The 22,944-nt window shown below is 43.4% G+C and overlaps 1 protein-coding gene across 2 annotated transcripts in view; it reads right to left on the bottom strand.

The window, feature by feature from the left end:
- SUMF2 (sulfatase modifying factor 2) overlaps positions 1-21,060 on the bottom strand; it is a 257,671-nt gene extending 236,611 nt beyond the window's left edge. The window contains exon 1 of one of the 2 annotated variants that reach the window (XM_085649834.1): positions 20,938-21,060. In XM_085649834.1, coding sequence (XP_085505960.1) covers positions 20,938-21,013 — 76 coding nt within the window. In that variant the 5' untranslated portion in view covers positions 21,014-21,060. The remainder of the gene's footprint in view (positions 1-20,937) is intronic. The other variant, XM_085649835.1, reaches the window with a different exon arrangement.
- Positions 21,061-22,944: the final 1,884 nt, after the last annotated feature.

The following is a 22,944-nucleotide window of genomic DNA, read 5'->3' as shown; positions in this document are numbered from 1 at the left end:
TATCCGGTGTTCAAGTATTGCTATGCAAACAAAATGGTTCCCCCTCTTGGAAGGGGAGTATAATAGTCCCTCTATTTAAGAAAGGAGATTGAGATGCCCCACACAACTATCGTCAAATTTACTTCTTGACGCAATGGGTGAAGTTTTTGCTAAATGCCTCTTGACCCAAATTAAGGATTGGAACAATAGGTAACCTAACTGCACTACAGGTAATAAATGAAAAATATGGTAAAGTTAGAGGAAGAAGGGTGTATGCAGCCTTTATAAACTTCTCCACAGCATTCGATAAAGTAGATCGTCCTCTGCTGTGGAGAAAACTGTCAGAACTGGGTATGCCGACCACTCTTTTGGAGTTAGTTTGTGCTCTTCATACGGACACTTGGTGTAGAGTCCTAATGGAGGGGAAAGAGGTTTCTCCCAAACCATCCCTACTGCAAATGGTCTAAAACAAGGATGTTTACTGGCTCCCCTACTTTTCTCCCTATATATCTCTGATCTTCCTCACAATTTGGCTCAAAGTGAGGGCATTGACCCATCACTGGCGGGAAAACCGATTACATATTTAGTTTATGCAGACAACATAATAATATTGGATCTAACGCCAAGGGGATTAAATAGTCGTCTGCAAGCACTATTCAAATTTACAGAGGCCCATTATTTAAAGATTAATATATCTAAAAGTAAAATCATGTACATGCACGGAAGAAAAAAGTTGCAGAATGGATATTTCGTATGGTCAGTGGGTGGCCAAAAATTGGAACTTGTAAAATCTTACGTTTTCTTGGGGAAAATAGTGTGTGGCAACCTAAGTGACAAAGCCCATATAGAAAATAACATCTGTAAAGCTACCACGCAGGGGGAAAGCTTGGGCTCCCTCTATAGATCTACTGGAAAAAGACACTGCACTTTTATTAGAAGTTTTTTGTGCAAAAATCCCTGCTTCGCTGTTGTATGGTATTGAATTGCTTGATGTAGAGAAATGTTTTTTTTTTTTTAAATACAACAGAAGGCCACATTTTAAGGAGCCTAGCCTCAGTCAACTCTGCTTGCCCCGTGGCTACTCTAAGGTTAGAATTTGGTTTAAGAAGTAGTTGGGTACAGGGTCTTACGGGGATTGTGCGATGGGTTGTAAGCCTGGTAAAGGATGATCCTGGCACACCAAGATGTTTAATTCAGAAAGAAATATTAGAAAAATTAAAAGAGCCGTCATTAATTCTTAAACATTTTAGGGTTGCGGTTGACTTGCTGCAACTGGATGAGTCTCTGCTCTTCACCCTATCGCCATATCAATTAAGGGCCACTTTGAAACAGGCCACTTGGGAATTAAGTTTCACAAGGGTTAGGGAAGCTCGCATTCTAAAGAGGGGTATCCACCTGGCCATTGACTCCTGTGTGATAAATAAAGTACAGGCCTATATTTCCTGGAACCTGCCCCATGGAGTGCGCCGCTTTTGGCTGTTATTGAGGCAGGGTATGCTCCCTTTAATTAATGTACTGTCTAAATGGTATGGTTCTTCCCCGATTTGTAATTTGTGTAATAACTCCATCCAGAACGTTAGATCATGTGCTATTTAATTTTCCCCGCTTTATTATTGTGTCGGCGTAAATGGATGAGAATAATTTGTCTACAATTATCTATTCTTTCGGCCTCTGCACTAATTGATTCTATTTATGAGCCACCAAATGAAATGTTTTGTCATAAGATTTTTAACTTCAAGTGTTTTTTTAAATTATATTAAGGCTTATTATATGAAGGAAGTAATTATTAACTTTGGTTTTAACCTGATATTATACAGTATTAAGGATATAAAGGATATTTTAATTACTTCCTATTGTATAGAATATTCTGATGTTTTGTATTTGGAGATTTTTTACTGTCTGCTTTCGCTTATGATTGTAGAAACTATATTGCACTAAATTTTTTATATGGGTTTATATGTTGTTGGTCTTTCAGTTTATGTGGACCTCTTTGGAGTTCAAAGATCATAAATAAATCAACTTGAACTTGACAAAATCTAAAGAATGTAAACATAGCTCAACATATAAACGCAAACAGAGAAGATAAGGAGATGAAACAGACAAAACCATGCTACAGTACTTCAACAGAGCCTACAAAAGAGCTAACAGAACTACATAAACAACCACTACTCCATGCACATACCTGAAGCAAAATGCCCCATAAAAGAACTCCATAAAATTCTTGCAGAATTCTTCAATTTAGAGTGCCTTAACACAGGAACACCACAATCACAAGTTTTCTGGACAAAATCTCCAATTAATTGATCTAAATAATTACAAAGATTGCAGATTACCTGAAGGATAATTCGGACACACTACAACAACACATGAACTAACTGCAAGAGAAAGACACCAATATCTATTCATCAATGCACTACCTTCAAAGCCGGGTCATAAAAAGATGTCCTCGTTATTATCATTGTAACCAGACCATCAGATCACCATCAGACCAAGCACCACTAAGATCCTTAAAGATATCCTTTGCTGAATCGGTACAGGAGTGATGGCCAGAAGCCTACTCAACAAGTCCCACAAACTAGATTGCGACCCGAGGTCAAAAACATCTTACATCAGTCCTCTCCTCAAAAAGAAAAACCCTGACCCATCTGATTCAGCAAATTACAGGCCCATACTAAATGGACCATTATCAGGGATTTTTTTTGAGAAAGCAGTCTTAACTCTCAAACTTTACAGAACTTAATGGCTAACTCTCCGACCAATAATCCAATTTCAGATCAGGCAGATGCAGAGTCAGCCATCATATCGAAATGGGATGATCTATAAAACACAGTGGACAAAAACGGAGTAGCTGCATATTACTTCTGGATTTATCAGCTGCATTTCACTTTTCCACTTTTTTTTTTTTATTTGCCCACCACCACATGCCACTACAAAGACTGCACAATATTGGAATCCATAAAAAATGCCTTAATATGGATTGCTTCTTATCTCACATGCAAAGTGTTACCTTACACACACACACAACACTGTGGCGCCCCTGAGGGGTACTTAATATCCCCTCTATTTTTCAACATCGGCTTAACCCCCTTAGCAAATCTGAATAAATCATACACCCTCACCTGTTAAAACTACCTGCAGGTGACACCCAAATCATTTTTAAAATCGAAAGCTCATAAGACTTCTACAATTCACAATTAAATGCCAAAAATGCATAGATGTTGACTAGCCATCTAAATCTCCATACCGCAAACACGCAGATTGACATGCGGAGTAAGGCAAATCTACCACCATATCACCATATGGTCCATGGTTGTAGCCCCTCTGACAACAACATCTAGAGAAGTTAAAAACCCAGAAGCTACCATGGTTTGACACCTATCCTTGATACTGCATGCTAACATCACAAAGAGTGCCTTGTACACAATGCCGAAAACACTACGTCAGATATTCCCATACCAACAAACTAAAGGCCATTAACATACTCCTATTCTCCAAGCTTGACTAAGACAACAGCCTATAACCGCACAAAAAAGAGGGGGCCCCCGAACAAGGGATAAAGGTAGAGAAAGACAGGGGAAATCAGCAAACTACTCCAAAAGAGTAATTCTCTACCTATATTTAATAATGTGCATAACGTCACAATTATACAAACATCTGAATTTCTGGCCAACTGACAGGGACATACCAGAGTAGGGTTATTAGATCATATCAAAATATTTTTATTTTTTCAATTCATAAATAGGTGAAGAATTTCAATAAATGTAAACATAATAAAATTGAGCCACATCCAACACCACATCGCAAAAGATATTCTGTACCCCTTGATGCAACAAACATTGATGTTATCTATACCTATGAAGGGAATTGGTCCACCTGTTTTTTCCAATTGTTAATTATGCAACACTGGATCCTTGAGGTAGAGAATTCCTCTTTTGCAGTAGTTTGCTAAGACAACAGCCTATACCTGGGTGAACCCACATTCATTATATGCAAGATAGAAACCTAATCCAAAATCCTGTCGCAAGGCTTCTTGTCCACCTTTACCCAAGAGAACGCATGACTCCAGGGCTGCAATCCCTTCACTTTCCAACCTATAGCTAGAAGGGCAATATTCAAGGTACTGTCCACAGTCCGCCCAAGGAAAAGTATCACTAGATCTAGAAATTAAATTCAAGCAATACAAACGAAACTGAACACTGTTCGAGGCTTGCACCACTTACCATCTTAGAATAAGAAGTCTGTAGGAGACACAGCTTTCTCAGTGTAAGCTGCAAAGCTCTGGAACTCACTACCAGCCAGCATTAGAAGCACCCAGGAGCATATAAACCTTCAAAGACAGTTGAAAACATGGCTATTTCCTAGATAACTGTACCAACCGCCTCCCAGCAACAGAGCCCATAAAACTGTTGCACCCTCAAGTGCAATACTCACCTTACAACCCACAAATTGCAAATAACTCAACCACCAAACTGCTTTTGTTATCAAAAAAAGGATGACAGATAGTTTGCCGTGGCCTTATATAGTTATGTACTTCCATATATAACAGTTATGCCCCACAACAATACTACTCCCTTAATAGGCAGCGGTCTTCAGCAAATTGTAAGCTATCCCTCTTAAACTCACATAAGACCTCTGCTATAAGGGCTGTCCATCACGAGCACTGTACAGCCAAAAAACAATCACCACCACATGAACAGGCTTTGAATAACTAAAGAGATCTATCACACATTACTGGCAATATGGAGTATTTTAATAGTCCATTCATTGGAGGTCCTAAATATCTATACTATCTGACCGCTTCTTTATATCTCACACTCAAATATGGGATGATAATAAAAATGTCCATACCAGCAGATCTCTCCAATGCTCTCTCTCCCTTCAACCATACCAGCTCAGGATCACAACTGTACACAAAGACTCAGAGTGGTCAACCAAGTACAGTAACCAGATAAGGAGACTATCCTATGAAATACCCTTAGGGGATCTGCAGAGCTGTACAAGCTACCAGCATACTGAAAACTCTAAAACTGCGAGCCTGTCTCTCACACTTCATCATTCAACTCACTGCTACATGCTGCATCCCATAACACAATAACCAAACCTCAGTGGTCATCACGCATGCCTTGGAAACACTTCCCACGTAGGATTGAAACAAAAATACCATCCTTCGAACCACACATTCTACGCAGTATAGCAGGCTACTCATGTAGGCAAGCACTTTAGTGTCCCACATAGAGGTAATAAGGACTATGTAAATGCTGCAATACAATAGAATACCATGGCTATCAGTAGAGATGTTTTTTAAATATAGTGCTTCTTCGCCAATGCTATGGCCTGGTAGCACAAGTATGCCCATATCCACGGTTCTGGGCTTTCTAATAGCCCATGTATGTAGCAGCAAGCTATCATTGTGTCTGGTGCATGGAAAGAGAACTGTTCATTGGCATATTTGATGATTATTCCTATTGGTTTACTGGAGTAGCATACAATATTTTTATTTGCCATCTTAGATTTAAAACCGTCTGCACGTTCTGTAGCTGACTGTGTAAATACTGGAACAGTATCATGATTAGAATTTATTTTGATGGCCCCATAAAAAATGCTTTTAGTTACAAGAATCAAATGTGCATCATCTCCATTACGGGAGTACATGCATAACCATAAAGAATGTAAATATGCCCAAGACGACGCTATTTTTCAGAGTGTGTCAATTCAAAGTGTCTCTGTTGAACCGGAAGCGGTGTTAATACACTAAAGATTCTTTTACTCCTCATTGGATCTAGTCATTCAAACCAATTCAACAGTAAATAACATTTTCAGAATGTAAAACACTTAAAAAGACTGACAAGCATTATAATCAAATTATGAAGGTTTATTAAAAGGTGTAATTCTTTACCAAAAGTAAAATACATGCTTATAAGTCAGTCAATCAGGCATTTAAGAAATAGCATGAAGCTCAGAATAAAATGAAAATAATAAAAAAGCAGAAAATATAGTTCCGCTCAAGTAAAAATAAGTCATAAATTAGAGTTCAGACCAACATTGGGGCACCTTTTAAAGATCAGGGGAGAGTGAGCAATAACCCTAAGAATGTGCCCTCTGGTACACGAAATTACACAAAGAAAGCCGTACATATGATGTAAATTTGCAAAGATCCCACGATCCCATCCAATCATATTAAAGAAAGGCAGTACAGTATGAAATCACATTATCTCCTTACCCATCTCCTCTGCCCCAGGCATTACTATTGAACTGGTCTCCTGTTGACAGAACCTCCAAAGCCAAAAAAAACCAAAACACATATTTCAGTTTCTCACTCCCTCCAAGATGGCTGACTTCCTGTTCCTAACCTATTGATATAAAAAGGAAGTCAATGCCCATCACTTCCTTTTTTAGGTCTTGCCTAGCGACGCAGACGCAGCACATGCGCTGCTCGCCTAGGCGAGATCTATTGTGGTTTTTGCTTCCGAAAGGGGACAGGAGTGCACTTGCCCAGACAGCCGATGTGCACGCTCACAGCGTCTCTTCTCTGGCGAACTCAGCTTGCGCCTAGACAGCAGATGTGCACGCTCACGGCGTCTCTCCTCTGCTTGCGCCCAGATAGCAGATGTGCACGTGCACGCTCACGGCGTCTCTTCTCTGGCAAACACAGCTTGCGCCCAGACAGCAGATGTGCACGCTCACGGCGCCTTGCGCGCTTTCACTTTTGTACGCTCAAACAATGCCCCCACTGCACTTGTGACACAGAGTGCTGCCTGTGTAACCAAGGACGTGGGGACTTCCAGGTTGCAGTGGCTCTGGTTGCCAGCTCTTCTCCAAGCCATCCCTGCAGAGCAAGAGCTGCTCCCATGAAGCTTAATGCTGCGCACAGGGTGAGAGCCGCTCGCACAATTGTTTTTTTGCACTGTACCAACATGGACCGACTGGACGCTTCAAGCCTCCCATTAGAAGCCAGTGAACGGCAGAGTTTTCTAAACCTCCACAGCTGTGGTTCAGGAACTAGGAAAGACCTCTACATAGTTTGCGTGAAGAGGGCTCTGTGACACCCGCAGCCTTCTGCAAAAAATCCCGGTCACTTCGCTCCACCCTCAGCCCGGCCGCCATCTTCACCCTCCTCCCCCTGACCCTGCTTTAACCAACAGCACAATTCTGTAGCGCCCGCTGTCTTGTGAGGTTGGTGCTCATTCAAAATACATGTTGCAATGGAAAAAATGGACATCTTGCATCACTGCACTCTCTTATTAACTAATTTAAATTTTTATTGTTGTCGCGCTCCATGAGAGTGCTTGTTTCACCAGTCGAGAGAAGTTCAAAGTTAGATGCAAAACGTATTACTCTTTTTCCGGGTCAGTTGGCTATTAATGCATTATCTTAATAACCATCTTCGCTATTGATCGAAAATACTTTTTTCCGCTCTGTTCACCTGCGCTGTACTCAAGTAGTGAAACAACATATTACAGGAATGAAAGGGGGGGGGGTCCTTTCGCACCTTGTCCGCAGAAGTTACCGATTATATATTTCTTTCAGACAGCCTTAACCACCTTTACGCACAATGGCCGAACTCCCGGTTTCTATTCTCTTTAATTGGACTGAAACATGGTCTAGCGCAGCGATCCATGGAAATCGCTTCTGGGAGCTTTCATGTTATCCCAGCCTTTGAATAAAACACATTTGTGTGGGCATATTGTCCTTGGAAATGTCACCCTATCGAAGGTGGTTTAACATATCTTGCATGTGACGTTTTGGTCTGGTATCAACTTAGCGGCTACTTTTTAGCACAATATTAATTGGCCACGCAACAGCACTTCACTCCCAGGCGTTGGTGCACTGTTCTGTTCTCTTGTGTCCTACGTGTGCTTCGTTTTGAGCACATCTGCAAAACGATATCATGAAGAAGAGGAGGAAAGAACAACCAGTGAGGAAAGGGGCACCTAACTAGGGATAACTGCTGTGTGGTTTGTTGAAAATAACCAAAACACTTGAGAATCCCCCTCCTTCTCATTAAAGAGCACCATTTACTTTAAAAAGCACAGCCACCGCAGCAAAGCAACTATGGACAAGCTGGAAACTGCATATGCTAGGGGGAAAACAGGAGAAGGGCCGCAAAAACGAATCTCCGGGGCTTCCACTGAAAACAGCCAGCTAAAGTATGTCAGAAAGAGAAATTACATAATTAACCATCAGAAAATATAGACCATAATGTACTACATGGAGTGTAGTAAAAGTTTATAAAACAACCCTTGTGTAATATTTTATGACAGTCTTTATTATATAATCGTAAAACAAACAACAGCATTTAAAACCCACACAGAGTTAACACTAAAACCATGTTATCTCTTTTTACAAAATACTTTTAGTGACACTGGGTTTTAAAAACGTGCTTCTCCCCCTCTGCCTCTACATTGCTCTCTAGCTCTTTGCTGCTGCCCTCCACCGTGTCCTCCGTTACTTCCCCCGACCCACACCCTCTTTCTGTTGTTCGTACCTTCTCCTCCCCCACTCCCCTGTTATATTGCTTTCCATCCAGCTGAACGCTGACCCCACTGCCATATTACTTTTACAACACTCTGGCCATCCATGTTATTCGCTCCCACCATCCTGCAATTTGCAATACAATAGGTCTCGCATTTTAGGTACTTTGACCTATTGGTATCATAAACGACAATGCCTTTTATTATTGCAGGTGTTTTTTAAAAGCATAAATAAATGACATTGTCATTTACAATCCCAATAGGTTAAACCTCGCAATTGCAAGACCTATTGCATTGCAAATGCTTGTTTATCTTCTGGGAGCACTGTAAGGAGAGTTCCATTTCAATTTTTGTAAATTTTGAATAGTGAACGTCCTGCTGAAAGGACTCTTAATATAAGGCATTAAGGTCCTGCTCTAGAGGATATGTGAGGCTCATTTATAAAAAAGATCAGGCTTTAGCGGATCATTGTATAATCAAAGGCCCTTATTCAGCAAGTTTGTATGGTGATTCAGGAACTGACCATGCATACTTATGGGCTATGTAAATCTCAGGGTGCATTCTTACTACTTCATCTGCCTCTTTGTGCGCAGGCTGGAGACCGGTGCGGCAGTAATCGTTATAAACTTTGAAGCATTGCTTCAGTGGGCTAATCTGATGAGTTGAAGTCCTTAGGGGTTGAACTGGTATAACTCAGTACTAGCGTGGTGCACGCTCTGAACATCTCACCTTAAAGTGGGCTGGCAATTGTTGGCATTTGTTATAGTTTCTGGGAGAATGGTGCGCGAGTGTGCTCACGTCATGGCCCTTCTCCTAGAAACTATAAGAAGAGGGATGCAAAGCTTTCCTGTCTTCTCACGGGCTGCTTTAGCTGCAGTAATGGTGTCGGGCTAAGAGAAGACGATACAGCTGCAATCCAGAAAATGCAGTGGAGGAGAAAGCTCTCTTAGCCCTAAAAAGTCTTGGTTGGATATTGTTTTAAAGAAGGTTAAGGGTAGACCAGTACAAAGTCCAGAGTTAAAGGAGGTCATGCAGCAAGTAAGACAGAATCTGGGCTTCCCTGAAACTAGTCAGATGGAAGAAAATGACAATTTATTTTTTCACTATCAGAAGAAAGATACAAAGAATCTTCCTCTGCACTCATTGATAGGAAAGTCCTGGAAACAGAGTGGAGGGCAATTGATAAGAACTCCTTTCCAGGATTTCTGTCTCGGATGTACCCCATATATAACGTCCAGGATGGATTTCCTTCTATGGTAAAGGTGGCTACACTTATGGCAAGCCTGGCCTCACAGTGTGCGATATCAGAGAAGGCAAGCCCAGCTGATCCAGTGGACAAGAGGGTCAACACAGCTGTGAAAAGCATCTATGCAGCTGCCAACTTCGCGAGAACAGCTACTTGCCCGTCCTATGCTATCCAGTCCGTGGCAGGTCTGATTGACCACAGAGCAAATCTGTACGATACTTCTTATGGCGCTTTAAAATCAGAGGCATCCCTGGCTGGTTCAGCTATAGCCGTAAGACGGTAGTGTGGTTTTGATCCTGGAAGTCGGATGCCTCACAGAAGGCCCTTTTGAAAAGGAATCAGTTCTCAGGTTCCAAGTTTTTGGTTCACAACTTGAGGAGGGGGTGGAAAAGTCTGCTGTAGCCAGATAGCTGCTTGCATACACCAGACCACCCAGAGAAATGTTTTTGGGAGCTAGAATGACATTTAGTTCAGTTTCACAGGTATAGTCAATTCAGCTCCTGGAGGGAGGGGACATGGCCAGAGAGTCCCCCACCCCCTTAGAGAAGTACTGGTCTCAGCTTCCCGGAACCTCAGTACAGTCCCATCAGAGGTTCTGCTATCCAAACAGACAGTCCTTACCTGTAGGAGGTCGAATTTAGTATTTTCTGGAGGTTTGGAAGAGCCCGATGTCAAACCTATGCGTACTAGATTGTGAAAAAAAGCTTTCCAGACCACTTCCTCCACTCAGTCTCCAGATTTCTTTTGTGTGACCCCGTTACCTGCAGATCCAGGAAAACAACACACTTCGATAGAGGGGATCCTGAAGTTGTTGAGAAAGAGAGCGATCGTACCAGTGCATCAGAGGAGAAAGAGAGTTGACTATTCTCTTCCTGGTACAGAAGTCATCAGGTGAATTCAGGCCGATCGGGGATCTCAAGACTGAACTGGTAGATTCCCCATGCCGAATTCAAGATGACAACTCTGCAAGAGATCACTCAGGTCATCAAACAAAGATTTCTTGGTGTTGATGGATCTTCTAAACGCCTATCTCTATGTTCTGATCCACCCCAGTTTGCAAATGTTCCTACACTTGTGTGTGCAGGATCAACATTATCAATTTCAGGTATTCGCATTAGGTCTCTCAACTTCTCCAAGGGTATTCACTACATTTTTGGCTTCGTTGGTAGAGGTTTTTCTAATGTAAAGGAACCCAATTCTTTCTTTATTTGGATGACACATTGACCTCTTGTTCTCCTTTTCCTAAGGCCTAGTCTCATGTTCAGGATTTATGCAGAATCATGCCGATCACAGATGTTTGTTAAACCTCACGAAATCCTGCCTCATGCCAGCGCAGGACTTGCATTACATCAGCGCTCATTTCATGGCAGAAGTGGTAGCGGTCTTCTTTCCTGAGGACAGGGAACTCACAAACAAAGTAGAGATTGTGTCTTTGTTTGCAAGCTCTGCTCCTTCTGTGAGACAGTGTTTGAGGTTACAAGGCCTATTGGCATCAACACTGGTAGTTCTCCCGTGGGCCCGCCTCCACGTGTACCTGTTAGTAAACCATTTGTTGGATCACTGGGAGTAGATTTTTAAGGATTTCGAAAAGAGCTCCAGTGAGGATTCAGATACAGGAGTATTTGGGTTGGTGGAAGAAGGAAGAGTATTTAAACATGGGCCAGTTTTTTTCTTATTCCTTCAGACGCCAGCATGCTAGGTTGTAGTGTCACTCTGGAGGATACGACAACTCAAGGAAACTGGCCAGCTCCGCAGTCGACAAATTCCTCAAACTAGATGAAACTAAAGGCACTCCATCTGGATTTGTCAGATTTTGCCCCTCAATTGTTAGACCACCATACTCAGATCAGAACAGACAACAGGGTGGTAATTAGTTATGTGGATCATCATCTCAGTCTTTTACCCTGAGAGATTTCCACATTGGGGGGGGGGGGGTGAGATAATCGGAGATGGAGAATTGGGCAGAGAATAGATTGAGCAGAGTTTTGTCCTTCAAGGAGCAAGTTATCCTGCAGTTGCAGATGAGGTTTAGCTGTTCAAAAGTGGATCTCTGTGCCTCAAGGGAAAACGTCTGTGTTTTTGCTTGAGAATTCCTTCTTCTGAGGCATGGTAGACAGACGCCATGTCATTTAAGTGGCAATCAGGTCTCTTTTATGCTATTCCCCCAATTCAAATGATATCCAGGGTACTACAGTAGATTAGGGAGGACAAGGCATTGGTGTTAATGGCTTCCCAGGTTGGGAGAGGTGGCCCTGGTATCTCCTCATGTTACAACTAGCTGCATAGTCACAATGATCAATTCCATGGGATCCATGTCCATTTTTGGTGCCCTGCTTCCATTGGGCATGCTGATACGCCTTCATCTTCTGGTAGGGCTCATGAATGGGTGAACCTTTTAGCAAGAGAGAATTCTTCTGAGATAGTAGAGCTGATTCAGCAGTCTAGACGTACATCAGACCTGAAAGTGTACTCACATCATTGGCAGTCTTTCCACAAGTGGTATGGGTGAAGGGCTGTGATACTACTTTGAAAAACCCCACAAGGTTTAGGGATTTACTGTGACAGGCTTTTCTTTTGGGCCTCGTAATATCTACTTTGTGAGTTCAGTGGGCAGCAGTAAGGGCTTTCCAGAACAGTCAGATGGAGGAGGTGGAACCTTTGGTGGTAAGACTGCTAAAATCCTCTAGAGAGAACTAGATTTCACCGTCCTTCTCCCTCCTTGGATTCATTTTTGGTATTACAGGCTCTTCGTCATTCTCCGTTCGAGCCTTTAGAAAGTGTAGATCTAAAGTTTCTTACTCTCAAGGTAATTTATTTAGTGACTGTTTTATCAGCAAGGAGAGGGGAGGAACTATGCTTATTATTGAAATCAGAGCTGTTTCAGATGGTATTTCCAGATAAACTGATTTTGATACTGGACTCAAAATTTGTGCCCAAGATTCCCTCCCAGTTTTATTCCACCAAAGAAGAGGTTTTACCAGTGTTTGCATCAAACGCTTCTACTAAGAAGGAATCTTTTTTTTAACATCCCTTGGACGTAAAGAGGATAATTCTTATTTATCTGGTGAGAATGGAGGGGTTCAGGAAGGTAGCTAACCTATTTGTGAACTTTGGTCCAGTTGGTAATGGTCTGAGGCCTTCAACTTCTACTCAAAGTAGATGGCTTAAGCAAGCGATTGTTCTAGCATACAAGAGCCCAGGGCAAGAATTGCAGTCCATGGTGCAAGACAGATTATCACGTGATATTGTAATGCAGCCACCTTGGCCACTCTGAATACTTTCATAAACCACTACCGCCTCCAGTTGGGAGGCCCTTCCTCAGCATCTTTTGCTTTGTCGGCATTAAAAGTGTTAGCAGATGTTGACTACGTGAATTAATATATCAAGTATTGAATAATAGGTAGTGTGAGAAGTTGGCCTGATGTATGATGTCACTAGTTATAGTGTACACCTTATATCAGTCCAAATACCCTTATGGTGATTGGTTGTAAAGTCAACCTTATAGACCAGCTATCCTAGTGGTAGCATGGACAAGAGCAGTCTTAGGCTAAACTCTGAATGGCATGTGAAGCCAGCTGTGATACCATATATAATCCCTTGAATACCAAATGAAAGGACACCACAACAGATATATATATAAAATAAAGTGTATTTATTCTAAGCAAACCCTCAGCACTCTTTATGAGTTTAGAGGTAAGTACAACACAGTCTTATTAATGCATACAGTAAGTCACACAGGTAAGTAATACAGTTAGGCCCTAGGGGCCACGCAAACCATATACTAAATAAGTGGTATAAGAACCACTGTCACGGAAATAGAATAGGCCTAGGCCTAGGGAATCGCTGGGGCTACACTACACTAGCGTTAGTTAGGAAGTGGGAGGCCCACGGGATTCGTGTGCAGAGTGGAAACACTCACGCGTAATGCGTAAAAGTCAATAGCAATGTTACAGTTTAGAAATAGATAGATTTAGGACACTTCCGGAGTAGCTAGGAAGTTGAGACTTGAAAACTAGACACTAGGATAGTCACTATCCTGATGAGCACCGGAGTACCCAAGTTACCTAGCCCACAGGCCGCGGGTGCATAGGGGTGAAGATGCGTCGTTTTCGTCGTCGACTCCTATGGATGCCTGAAGAAAGATGCTGACAGGCAGTCAGGAGAGAGTGTCCGGTGGATCCCAAGCCTGGGATCAAGAAGAGAAGAAACCTGCAAGCAGAAGGGACAGAGTCAAGGTCACTAGCCAGTGACCACGTGGAACCAGGAAGGAACCAGGCGATGTCGTGAAGCGTTGCAGGTGAAGGTGAAGCTTGTCGCTGCAGCCAGGAGGACCAGGAAGCGTCGAGGACGACCAGGACCAGGAGGCGAGCTGTCCCACGAAGGATCTTGCTGTCGGCGGCGTCGAAGTTGGACTAGGACTCACCAAGCCTTGGCAAGCGGAACCCACGAAGAACAAGGGACTTGCTTCTGGTGCAGACCAGGAAGGTCTGGGGTGCTTCTTCTTTGCAGAGAAGCGGGAGCCAGTCTGGAGGAGCCAAACCAGCGCAGAAGATTTCAGGGAGCGTCGTCACAAAGGCCACTAGCCAGCGGGCAAGCAACCGGACAGACGCGGCAAGCAGGAAAATGCTGAAGGGCCCCACGCAGGACTCGTGGAGTGTGGGGGGCTGGTCTTCGGTGCAGATGGTGCTTGGGGTTGGGGCTTCTCAATCCCCGGTGCACAACTTCGAGGGTACCTCAGAAGCTGCGCTGTAAGTTACTAGCCACTTTTCCCAGGTAGCCGGTCCCACGTCGCTCGTCGCCTCCACGGATCTCAGCTCTGCTGCAGATGTGGATGAGGGTCGGAGAAGTCTGGAAATCAAGGCTCTGGTCGGGCTCTGCAGTCGGTTCCTCGTCGAACGTTTCACAAAGCAAAGGGTAGTCACTTGATGGTGCCTGTTTGCACAGGGTAGCCACTCCTTGGCTACAAGGGAGATTCTTCAGTCTTCTTCTTTCGTCGAATGTCGAAGGTCCAGAGTTTCTGTTCAGTTTTGCAGGTTCAGGATAATCTAGAGTCTTGAGGCCCAACTCCCACTCTTATACTAATCTGGGGGGCTGGGATACCTGCTAGGTCACGCCTTATGGGTGGGACCTGGGAGGGGGTGGTTACACCCACTTCCCTTTGTCCAGTTTCGCGCCAGAGCTGGGGCTGGAGTGCCCCAGCGCCGGTTTGAACTGGACTATGCAAGGAACACCTTGTGTGCCCCAGGCATGTCTCATTCCTTTCAGCCCACCCTGCCCCAATACACTAAAGGCTGTCTGGGGAGGTGCTAGCACCTCCCCAAGCAGGAAACCTATTGTCCAGGCCTCCCTGGCTGGGATCACTCCCAGCAGCAGGAGGTCAGACTTGTGTCTGTGGCAGCATCATCCATTTTGTGATGCTGAGGCTTTAGTCAGAGGTTACACAGCAAAGTAGGATTTTAACATGTCTTTCCCTCTAGAAGGGGGGAATAATATCCTCATCACCAGAAATGGTATGGGGGTATTATTCCAAAGTGTTAGACACCTTACACGACATGTTTTGATACAGCCCAACCATAGTTACCATAACCGTTTAAGATTATAAGGCACTTTAAGAGTATATGGTAGGCTATATCATAGAACAGCTATAAGGACATGGTTCCGAAAGCTGCAGACAGGCTCAGCTCATGCTAGAGCACCATCTCACATGTTACCAAGCACTCTGCCTCCAGGATTGTTAAGGCCTGCCATAGGAGTGACTGATAGGTACACATGTGTCTATATATAAGGGCAGATATAGGCATACTATATCTAAGCAAGGGGTGATTACACGACCTTGCCCCAGCTGAGTGATCAGCCAGTTGTGTCTGATTGGAAGGCCAGACCAGGGGTGGCATAATACATGCTGCAGCCCCTGGGAGGCCTAGGGTACACCTATGCCCTGGGTACCTAGGGTACACTGTACAGGGTCCAATAAGGTGATCCTTACCAATTGGTTATGTACCTAGGGTACATGGAGTCCATTTTACAGAGAGAGCAGACAGCCTGAGACCCTGAATGGCAGGATCTCAGGCCAACTAAGTCGAAAAACCAGCTAGACACTAGGCAAAAAGTTGGGGGTAACCATAGTCAGATATCCACCTTCCTACAGGTAGCACTAGTTGTCATTAAAGAAATGTGTTTGGTAATTCTTGTCTGCTTCAAGTATTTCAATATTAATGTGAAGACGCCTGTATCTGCATTGATATCGGCTCATCAGTGATGACTGGGGCGAGTAAAATTGCAGAGAAGGTAATGCCATGGTAACTTATCAGTAATCTACATTACCCCCTCATTGGTCCACCATGTCACAGTCCTCACTGAATGAGGCATCCCACCCACCACAGGAAGTACCTACCCTAGTCCCCTTCCTTTTTCTACGAACGCATGAAATAAAGCCTCCTTCAGCCTGTGCTGTCTTCTGTGTGCCGAAAAATGTGGGCTATTTTCTTTTTTTACCCCTTCATCTGCTCACAGTCTCACTTTTCTTTGTTTAGTTTGTACATACCGCAAGGAGGCGTAGTTCAATATTGCCACCTCAAGCAGCTGGTTATGTTACTACGCTCACGACTGCACCGTTACCTTAACAATTGGCGGGTCACAAGCAACTTTATTTTATCCTTGTCGTGTTGCCTAAGGAACTGAGATATTGGTGCACTGCTTGCGGCTGCGTTGTCCCTTCGCGGGCTGGGAGATGCTGGTACACACCACGAGCGGGTCGCTCAGGGGCCACTGGCATGCCTCCTGATCCTGGGGATGTCAAAGATGGCAGTATTTGATTGAGTAACTAGCGTTGGCAATGGCTCCTTCTATAGGTTCACCCCCAAACATTTTGTATTCCTGCACCACTTTTTGCTGGCCTTAGGATGCTGAGCATTTTACCAGTGCTAAAGTGCATGTCCTCTATGCTTAAAACAATATTAACATTGAGTTATCCCCAATTGGAATATTTAATTTACTTATAAGCCCTAGTAAAGTGCACTACATGTGCCCCACGCCTGTATATTGAATTGCTACTAGTGGGCCTGCAGCATTTTTTGTGCCACCCACTTAAGTAGCCTTTTACATATGGATAAGGCCTGCGATTGCAGAGCCTGGGTGTGCAGTTTACACTACCATATTCACCTGGCAAAATAAACCCTATGCCGCGCCCAAACTTTCCCTTTTTATACATACAAGTCACCCCCTAAGGTAGGTCCTAGCCAACCCAAAGGGAAGGATGCAATGTATCTAACAGGCAGCCATGTACTTTTACATATCCTGGAAGTGAACAACTCTTAAATTCATTTTTCACAATAGCAAGGCCTACACCTTTGGATAACATTGGGATTACCTTATTACATTTTATGAGTAATTTCCAAATGGGAAGATATAATTGATTCAAGGTTGGTGTCTCTGAAATCACAATTTAAAGTCCAAACATATAGTGAACTCTGATTTTAAATCGCAATTCTGAAAATACCATTTTTTGAAGGTCTGCATTTTCTTATCTTAGTCATTTGGTGCCTGCTGCCTGTCTCTGATCACATGCCTGGGGTGGGTGACAGCTGGGCTTTGTGCATTTCCCCCTTAAACACCCACACACATTGGGAACTTAGGTGTGATTTGTTGGGCCATCCTGGTAGGATGGGCGGGAGAAGCTTGACCCAGCCTCACTTATACCTGAATAGGCTGTGCCCTGTCCCCATATAAAGGGCTGCATACCCCCCTGTAGTGAGTATGGAGCCAGGACAGGGCCTCTGTGTACATTAGAGACCTGTCTTTGAAGTCTCACCCACTTCAAAGGCACCACTGGGTAGAAGTACTGGACTTCAGCCACCACCACTGAAGTACGCTTCTCGGCCGGAGGATACTCTGCCAGGAAGAATGACTGCTGTGCTGCTGAAGGACTGCCACTCTGCTGGACTGCTGCTTTACTAGATTCTTGCGTTGCGGTCTTGACCTGCTGCCCTCCTGCCTGGGTGAGAGGGACTGGACCAAAGACTAGCTAGCTGGCCTCCTGATCTGCAATCTCATGGACATAAAAGACTTCCACCTCCTTTAACTGGACTATCTGCGAGTCTACCCTGCCAAGTGGTGCCACCCCAGGCATTATATGTTCATGACATACAGGTAACTTCATTACCCAGAGTTGCTCCCCCTCACCCCAGTCTGAGCCCCTCCCTCCCAGTGAATATTCATTCTGCACCTTTTTCCTTTATAGTACACTTAATACTCACAGTCTTTAGGGACAGGGTGAGGAGGTTTTATTCCATGTGTCCATTGAAAAAGAAATGTGTCTTGAGTACGTGCTTCCCGTGGTGGGTGGAGCACCCTCATTCAGTGAGGACTGGGATGAGGAGACCAAATCGGGGCAATGAAGTTCAAAGGATAAGTAATGGTTTAATAACTCAGAGTCAAAGTCTTTCTCGCCACAGTCAGTGTTTTCTCAGCCCAGATGTAACTGCTTGGATAGGGAGTGCTTGTGGGAAACCATGAGAAATTATGAGGTCCCTGCGGATCTATTGTTGGTAATCCAGGAGCTACATAGCCAAAACTGGGCTCAGGTCATTAAAGACACTTCTGATGGCCTGACTCCTGAGATAGCAATAAACAATGGATTAAGGCAAGGTTGTGTCTTGGCGCCGCTTCTTTTTGCAATATTCTTAGCAGACTTGCCTCTTACCTTGGGCTCTGCCAGAGGTGCAAGCCCAAAAGTAAATGGAAAGCATTTGTCCTGTTTGTTGTATGCCGATGATCTAGTAATACTGGATCAAACTGAGATAGGACTTCAAAGAAAACTGAATATATTCAGCGAATACTGTACGTCAAAACGACTTACTGTAAACATGGACAAAACAAAAATGTTGTGCTTTGGGAAGAGGAATACGAAGTTTAAATGGTATTTGGGCCAAACTAAACTAGAGATTGTAAATGAATACAAATACCTTGGAATATGGTTTACGAATTCCTTGAAGTGGGGCATACATCTGGAGGCACAGAAAATAAAAGCTCATCAAGCAGTATGTGGGCTGAAAAGATTCAATCATAGTTATGGCGATATGTCCCATAAGCCACTTTTGACGGCCTATAAAGCCATGATTCCTCCGCAATTCCAATATGGCTCAGAAGTAATTTGTATTGATGGTAAAAGCTCCTGGGATAAAGAAGAAGGGAAATGTCTGAAATCATTATTGTCACTTCCCAGCTCGGCAATGATTCAGGCAATCAGAATGGATTTAGGCCTAACTGCATGGAACATTCAGGTGCAATTAAGTTTTCTTAGATTTTGGAATCGTTTGAGTCTTGGGGAGGTCACAAAGGTGTCCCAATGGTGTATGAAAGAAATCCAGTCCAGTGAGTTAAAGTGGGCTAAGGCCACAAGAAGGAAACTCTTGACCATGTGTGATCACTTGAATGTGAAAATTGACCCCCTGACCCTACAAATAAATGTAATAAAGAGTGTACTTAAAATGCAGGGTAAAGAATTTTCTAGAGTAACAGATAGCGAGTTTTTGATTAGGAAAGATTCTGTAAAATTCATGCATTCTAGCTGGGAGAAAGAGATCAGCTTTCCCCATCTCGATTTACTACCGAACCGTTGGTTAAGAATGGAAGTACTTAGGATAAGAATTGGCATTAACCCAGCCATAATAAATTGCGCAATAAAATCAGTTTTAATGCAACCTGATGGCAAGTGTACGTGCAAGATAGGATTGAAATGCAACATTTTACACATTTTATTAGATTGTCGAAGATTTTTAAATTTACGTAAATTATTCCTCCGTCCGATATTCTTAAAATATGGTGTAAGGACGCGCTTACAAGCATGGGAGCTTCTTGCTGATATGGAAAATTTAGATATAGCAATAGCCATTGGGAAATATATGCAAGGTATATATAAGCTCCCCGCACCATTAGAGGCGTAAGAGTAGCTAGTGCCTTCCAATTGTAAATGAAATTATCTGTTATAAAACTGTTTTAAAATTGTTAAGAATGATTTTTTAAGGATTTTATGACTCTTAATGTTTAAGAACATAATTTAGCAATGTGGACATTTTTAAATGGTATTGTAAATGCTGTGGTTTAAAGACCAATTGGTCTAAATAAACATTATTTTTTAACTGAACTGCTTGAGTCTTAGATTGGAGTTCGGTGGAACAGGAAGTGGTAGCTGTCGACTTCCTTTTCATATCAGTAGGTTGGAAGTCTGCAATCTTGGAGAAATGGGAAACTTGAACGTGTGGTGTTTTTGACTTTTGGGGGTTCTGTTGGCAGGAGAAATGCTCACTAGTAATAACTGCGGTGAGGAAGAGTTGGGGTAACAAGGATTATCCATAAGTAACCAGGCCATTATGTTGTACATCAGACTGAAACATCATGCTTCAAAACATCAGTTACAAAATAGCTATTGTGTGCTGAGTGCATGGTGAGGAAAGGACCGGGAAGACTACTTGCGGAAAAAGATAACTGCACACAAAAAGCATTTTTACATTGAGGCCTATATTGCCTAATATTAAAATTAACAGTTTCTCAACAGAATATCTTGATTTGTCTGTATGTTCATCACATCTTGTTAGTACAATTTTAAAACAAACCCACATCAACAACATTTTAAATCTCCAACTAATGACACTACTAATGACTTGGAAGAAATGTGATTTTAGCGTGACGCACGGAAACACAATTGTGAACAAAATAGATATATTAAAAGTCACGAGAACCTCGGAGATAAACTTAGTGATATGAACCGTTAAAGATTGCAGTACAGGAGGTCGTCGAAGCAAAAACAAGGCTTCAGATGCCGTGGTTTACAAATACGCAAAATACATTAATGCCACTCCATTTCTACAGAGGCTAGCAAACAAAATACACTATTACTTAATAATCCATATGTAAAGTTGCTAGTCGAGGTGCACCAGCCCAAAATACTGGAGGAGCGAACAAGTATGAACCAAGTACTGACGCACACAATTGAAAACAGACAGTATAACTAGGAGAAAAAACAACAGTTTAATTAGTAGAAAAATGATTAGAGAAGCCAACTTTTCAAGAAACATTTAACGAAAGATATGCGAAGCATACAAACTCGAACTCTTTGGGAGGGTGGTGCGTTGTCGACTTAGCAGGATAAAGCAAACATTGTGATCTTTATTTCCATAATAAAGGGATTTGTCCCTTAAAAGGAAAGACAGTGTACCACCCTAACCATGCAGCATCACTGACCTTGCTGAGCGTCATTCCCTAACATCCAAGACAGGCACGCCAGGCACAACAGCAGCAACTGACTGTGAGCAGCCATGGCCTCAAAGGGGCGGGGTCAGGCTCGAGCAGCTGCCAATGGAAGCGTGGAAGCGAAATGCAGCGTGAACGCCCAATAAAGGTCACGCACAAACGTCGGCCATTGTAACCTAGCAAGTTTGTCCCCTTGCTTGTATTAAACAAATAAAATATGTGAGTTAGTAACTTTCTAAAACAACAAAAACCAAAAAAGATTATCTTTGATAATTTTAGAATACAAAAGTGTATATACTCGATAGCAAATATACAGTTGCATGCAGCTATTTTAGTTTTCATTTTGGTATTTAGAATATTGAATGTATCTGTGTTGTTAGTTCGAAGGGTAACATGTTGGTGGTAAAACATCCAGTTTGTCTGTTTGGTGGTGTGGTCTCTTTTACAAATTAAATTGTACTCAAAGCTAAATCGCACATTTCCGCTCTTCCAGAATACACACTTTAATGTAGGGTGAACCCCTCTTCTGTTTCAATAGCGGCAAATGTTGCCTAGTACATATATAGAGGTGTGGCTTAATTCGATGGCCATCTTGAAATGGTGTATTTGACCAGGCAGAAACTCAAGAAAGCATGGTATTTTCAGAGAACCCGAGGAATTGGTTTTGCTTTTTAAAATCAGGCAGATTTCACATGAATGCACTTCAGCCCTTGAAAGTTGGAAACTTTTTGCATTTGTTTTCTGTAAATGGTATCAGAAAGCGTAAAGAATGTGAAAATGGCTTGTAGTGGAACCAATGAGGGAGGCGAAACAGGATTCTGTGCTTCAGAACTTTTATTATGATATATCTGCAAAGTTACGGCCCACGAGGAGCAGCGGGAGAGAAAACCGCTGGCTCGCGTCCTCGCGCTCTTCTGCCCTCTCTCCCCGCCCCCCGACGTCACAGCCATCCTCGACACCGGATTGACCAGTGACGTCAGGCGGCGTGCGAGCAGAAACAGGACTACGGGGTTTGCCCGCCGACTGGTACGTTACATCACGTACAACATCTCCCTTTCTTAACAAAATAGAGAACTATACATAACAATCATCTCATAACAAAATCTTCGAACCTTTTTGGTGCCCTGATATGCCTTGTAGGTCTGCGGGGAGTGATTTGCATATTGGCCCCCGCGCTGCGGTTGCCCGTACCACCCTGGCTTGCACTCATCACATTGCGATTGTCACTCCTCACTGACATGGGACTGCTGTCGCTATGGCTTTCAGCATCCGCTAGGCCATGGCACGCACTCGTACCGTCCTCAGTGGTCCCATCAATGTCTTCTTGCATCTGCCACTCGTACATACTATCATCGACCTCATTCTCATGCCCCTGGCTGCCTCTCATGATAATCTCCTCTTGACCTGCCTTGAGCCTGACAATGTCGTCCTTGCTCCGCCATCCCCCGCCTTCCAAACAGACAGCTCCCTTAGTCACTCCTTGCACTCGTGCAGGGGTCTGGAAAACAGACTCTCCCTTCAACACTTTGGTTGGCTTCTTTACCAACACCCAATCCCCCTGCGCTACCTCTTTGACTTTGGCTCTATTCACCACATCAGCGTACCGCTTGTTGCTTTCCTGTTTGGCCACAATCCTTTCTTTGACCCTCAGCCTCTCATCGGATACATCTTCAGATTCCTCCCTCACGTCATACCACCTATCAAGTTTGGGAGTAAGCTCGCTCATACACCTTCTCCCTCTCATCAGGTAGAACGGAGAACGGTGACAGCATTGGGTGTGTTGTGAAATGTGTGTACCTTGTCCGCCAGAAATGCCTTTACATCCAAATTGGAGGCTATTGCCTGCTGCACACCCTCCTTCAGGAACCTATTCATGCGCTCGACCTGCCCATTGCTCTTAGGGCTGTAGAGCGGGGTTTTCTCCTGCTTGATCCCCAATCTGGACAGGAAGTCTTTCATCTGCCTGGAGACCAGCTGTGTGCCGTTGTCGGACATCAA

The sequence above is a fragment of the Triturus cristatus genome, chromosome 3_2 (assembly GCF_964204655.1).
Source record: "Triturus cristatus chromosome 3_2, aTriCri1.1, whole genome shotgun sequence".
Classification (NCBI taxonomy): Eukaryota; Metazoa; Chordata; class Amphibia; order Caudata; family Salamandridae; genus Triturus; species Triturus cristatus.
This window is presented reverse-complemented; position numbering and strand designations above follow the sequence as displayed.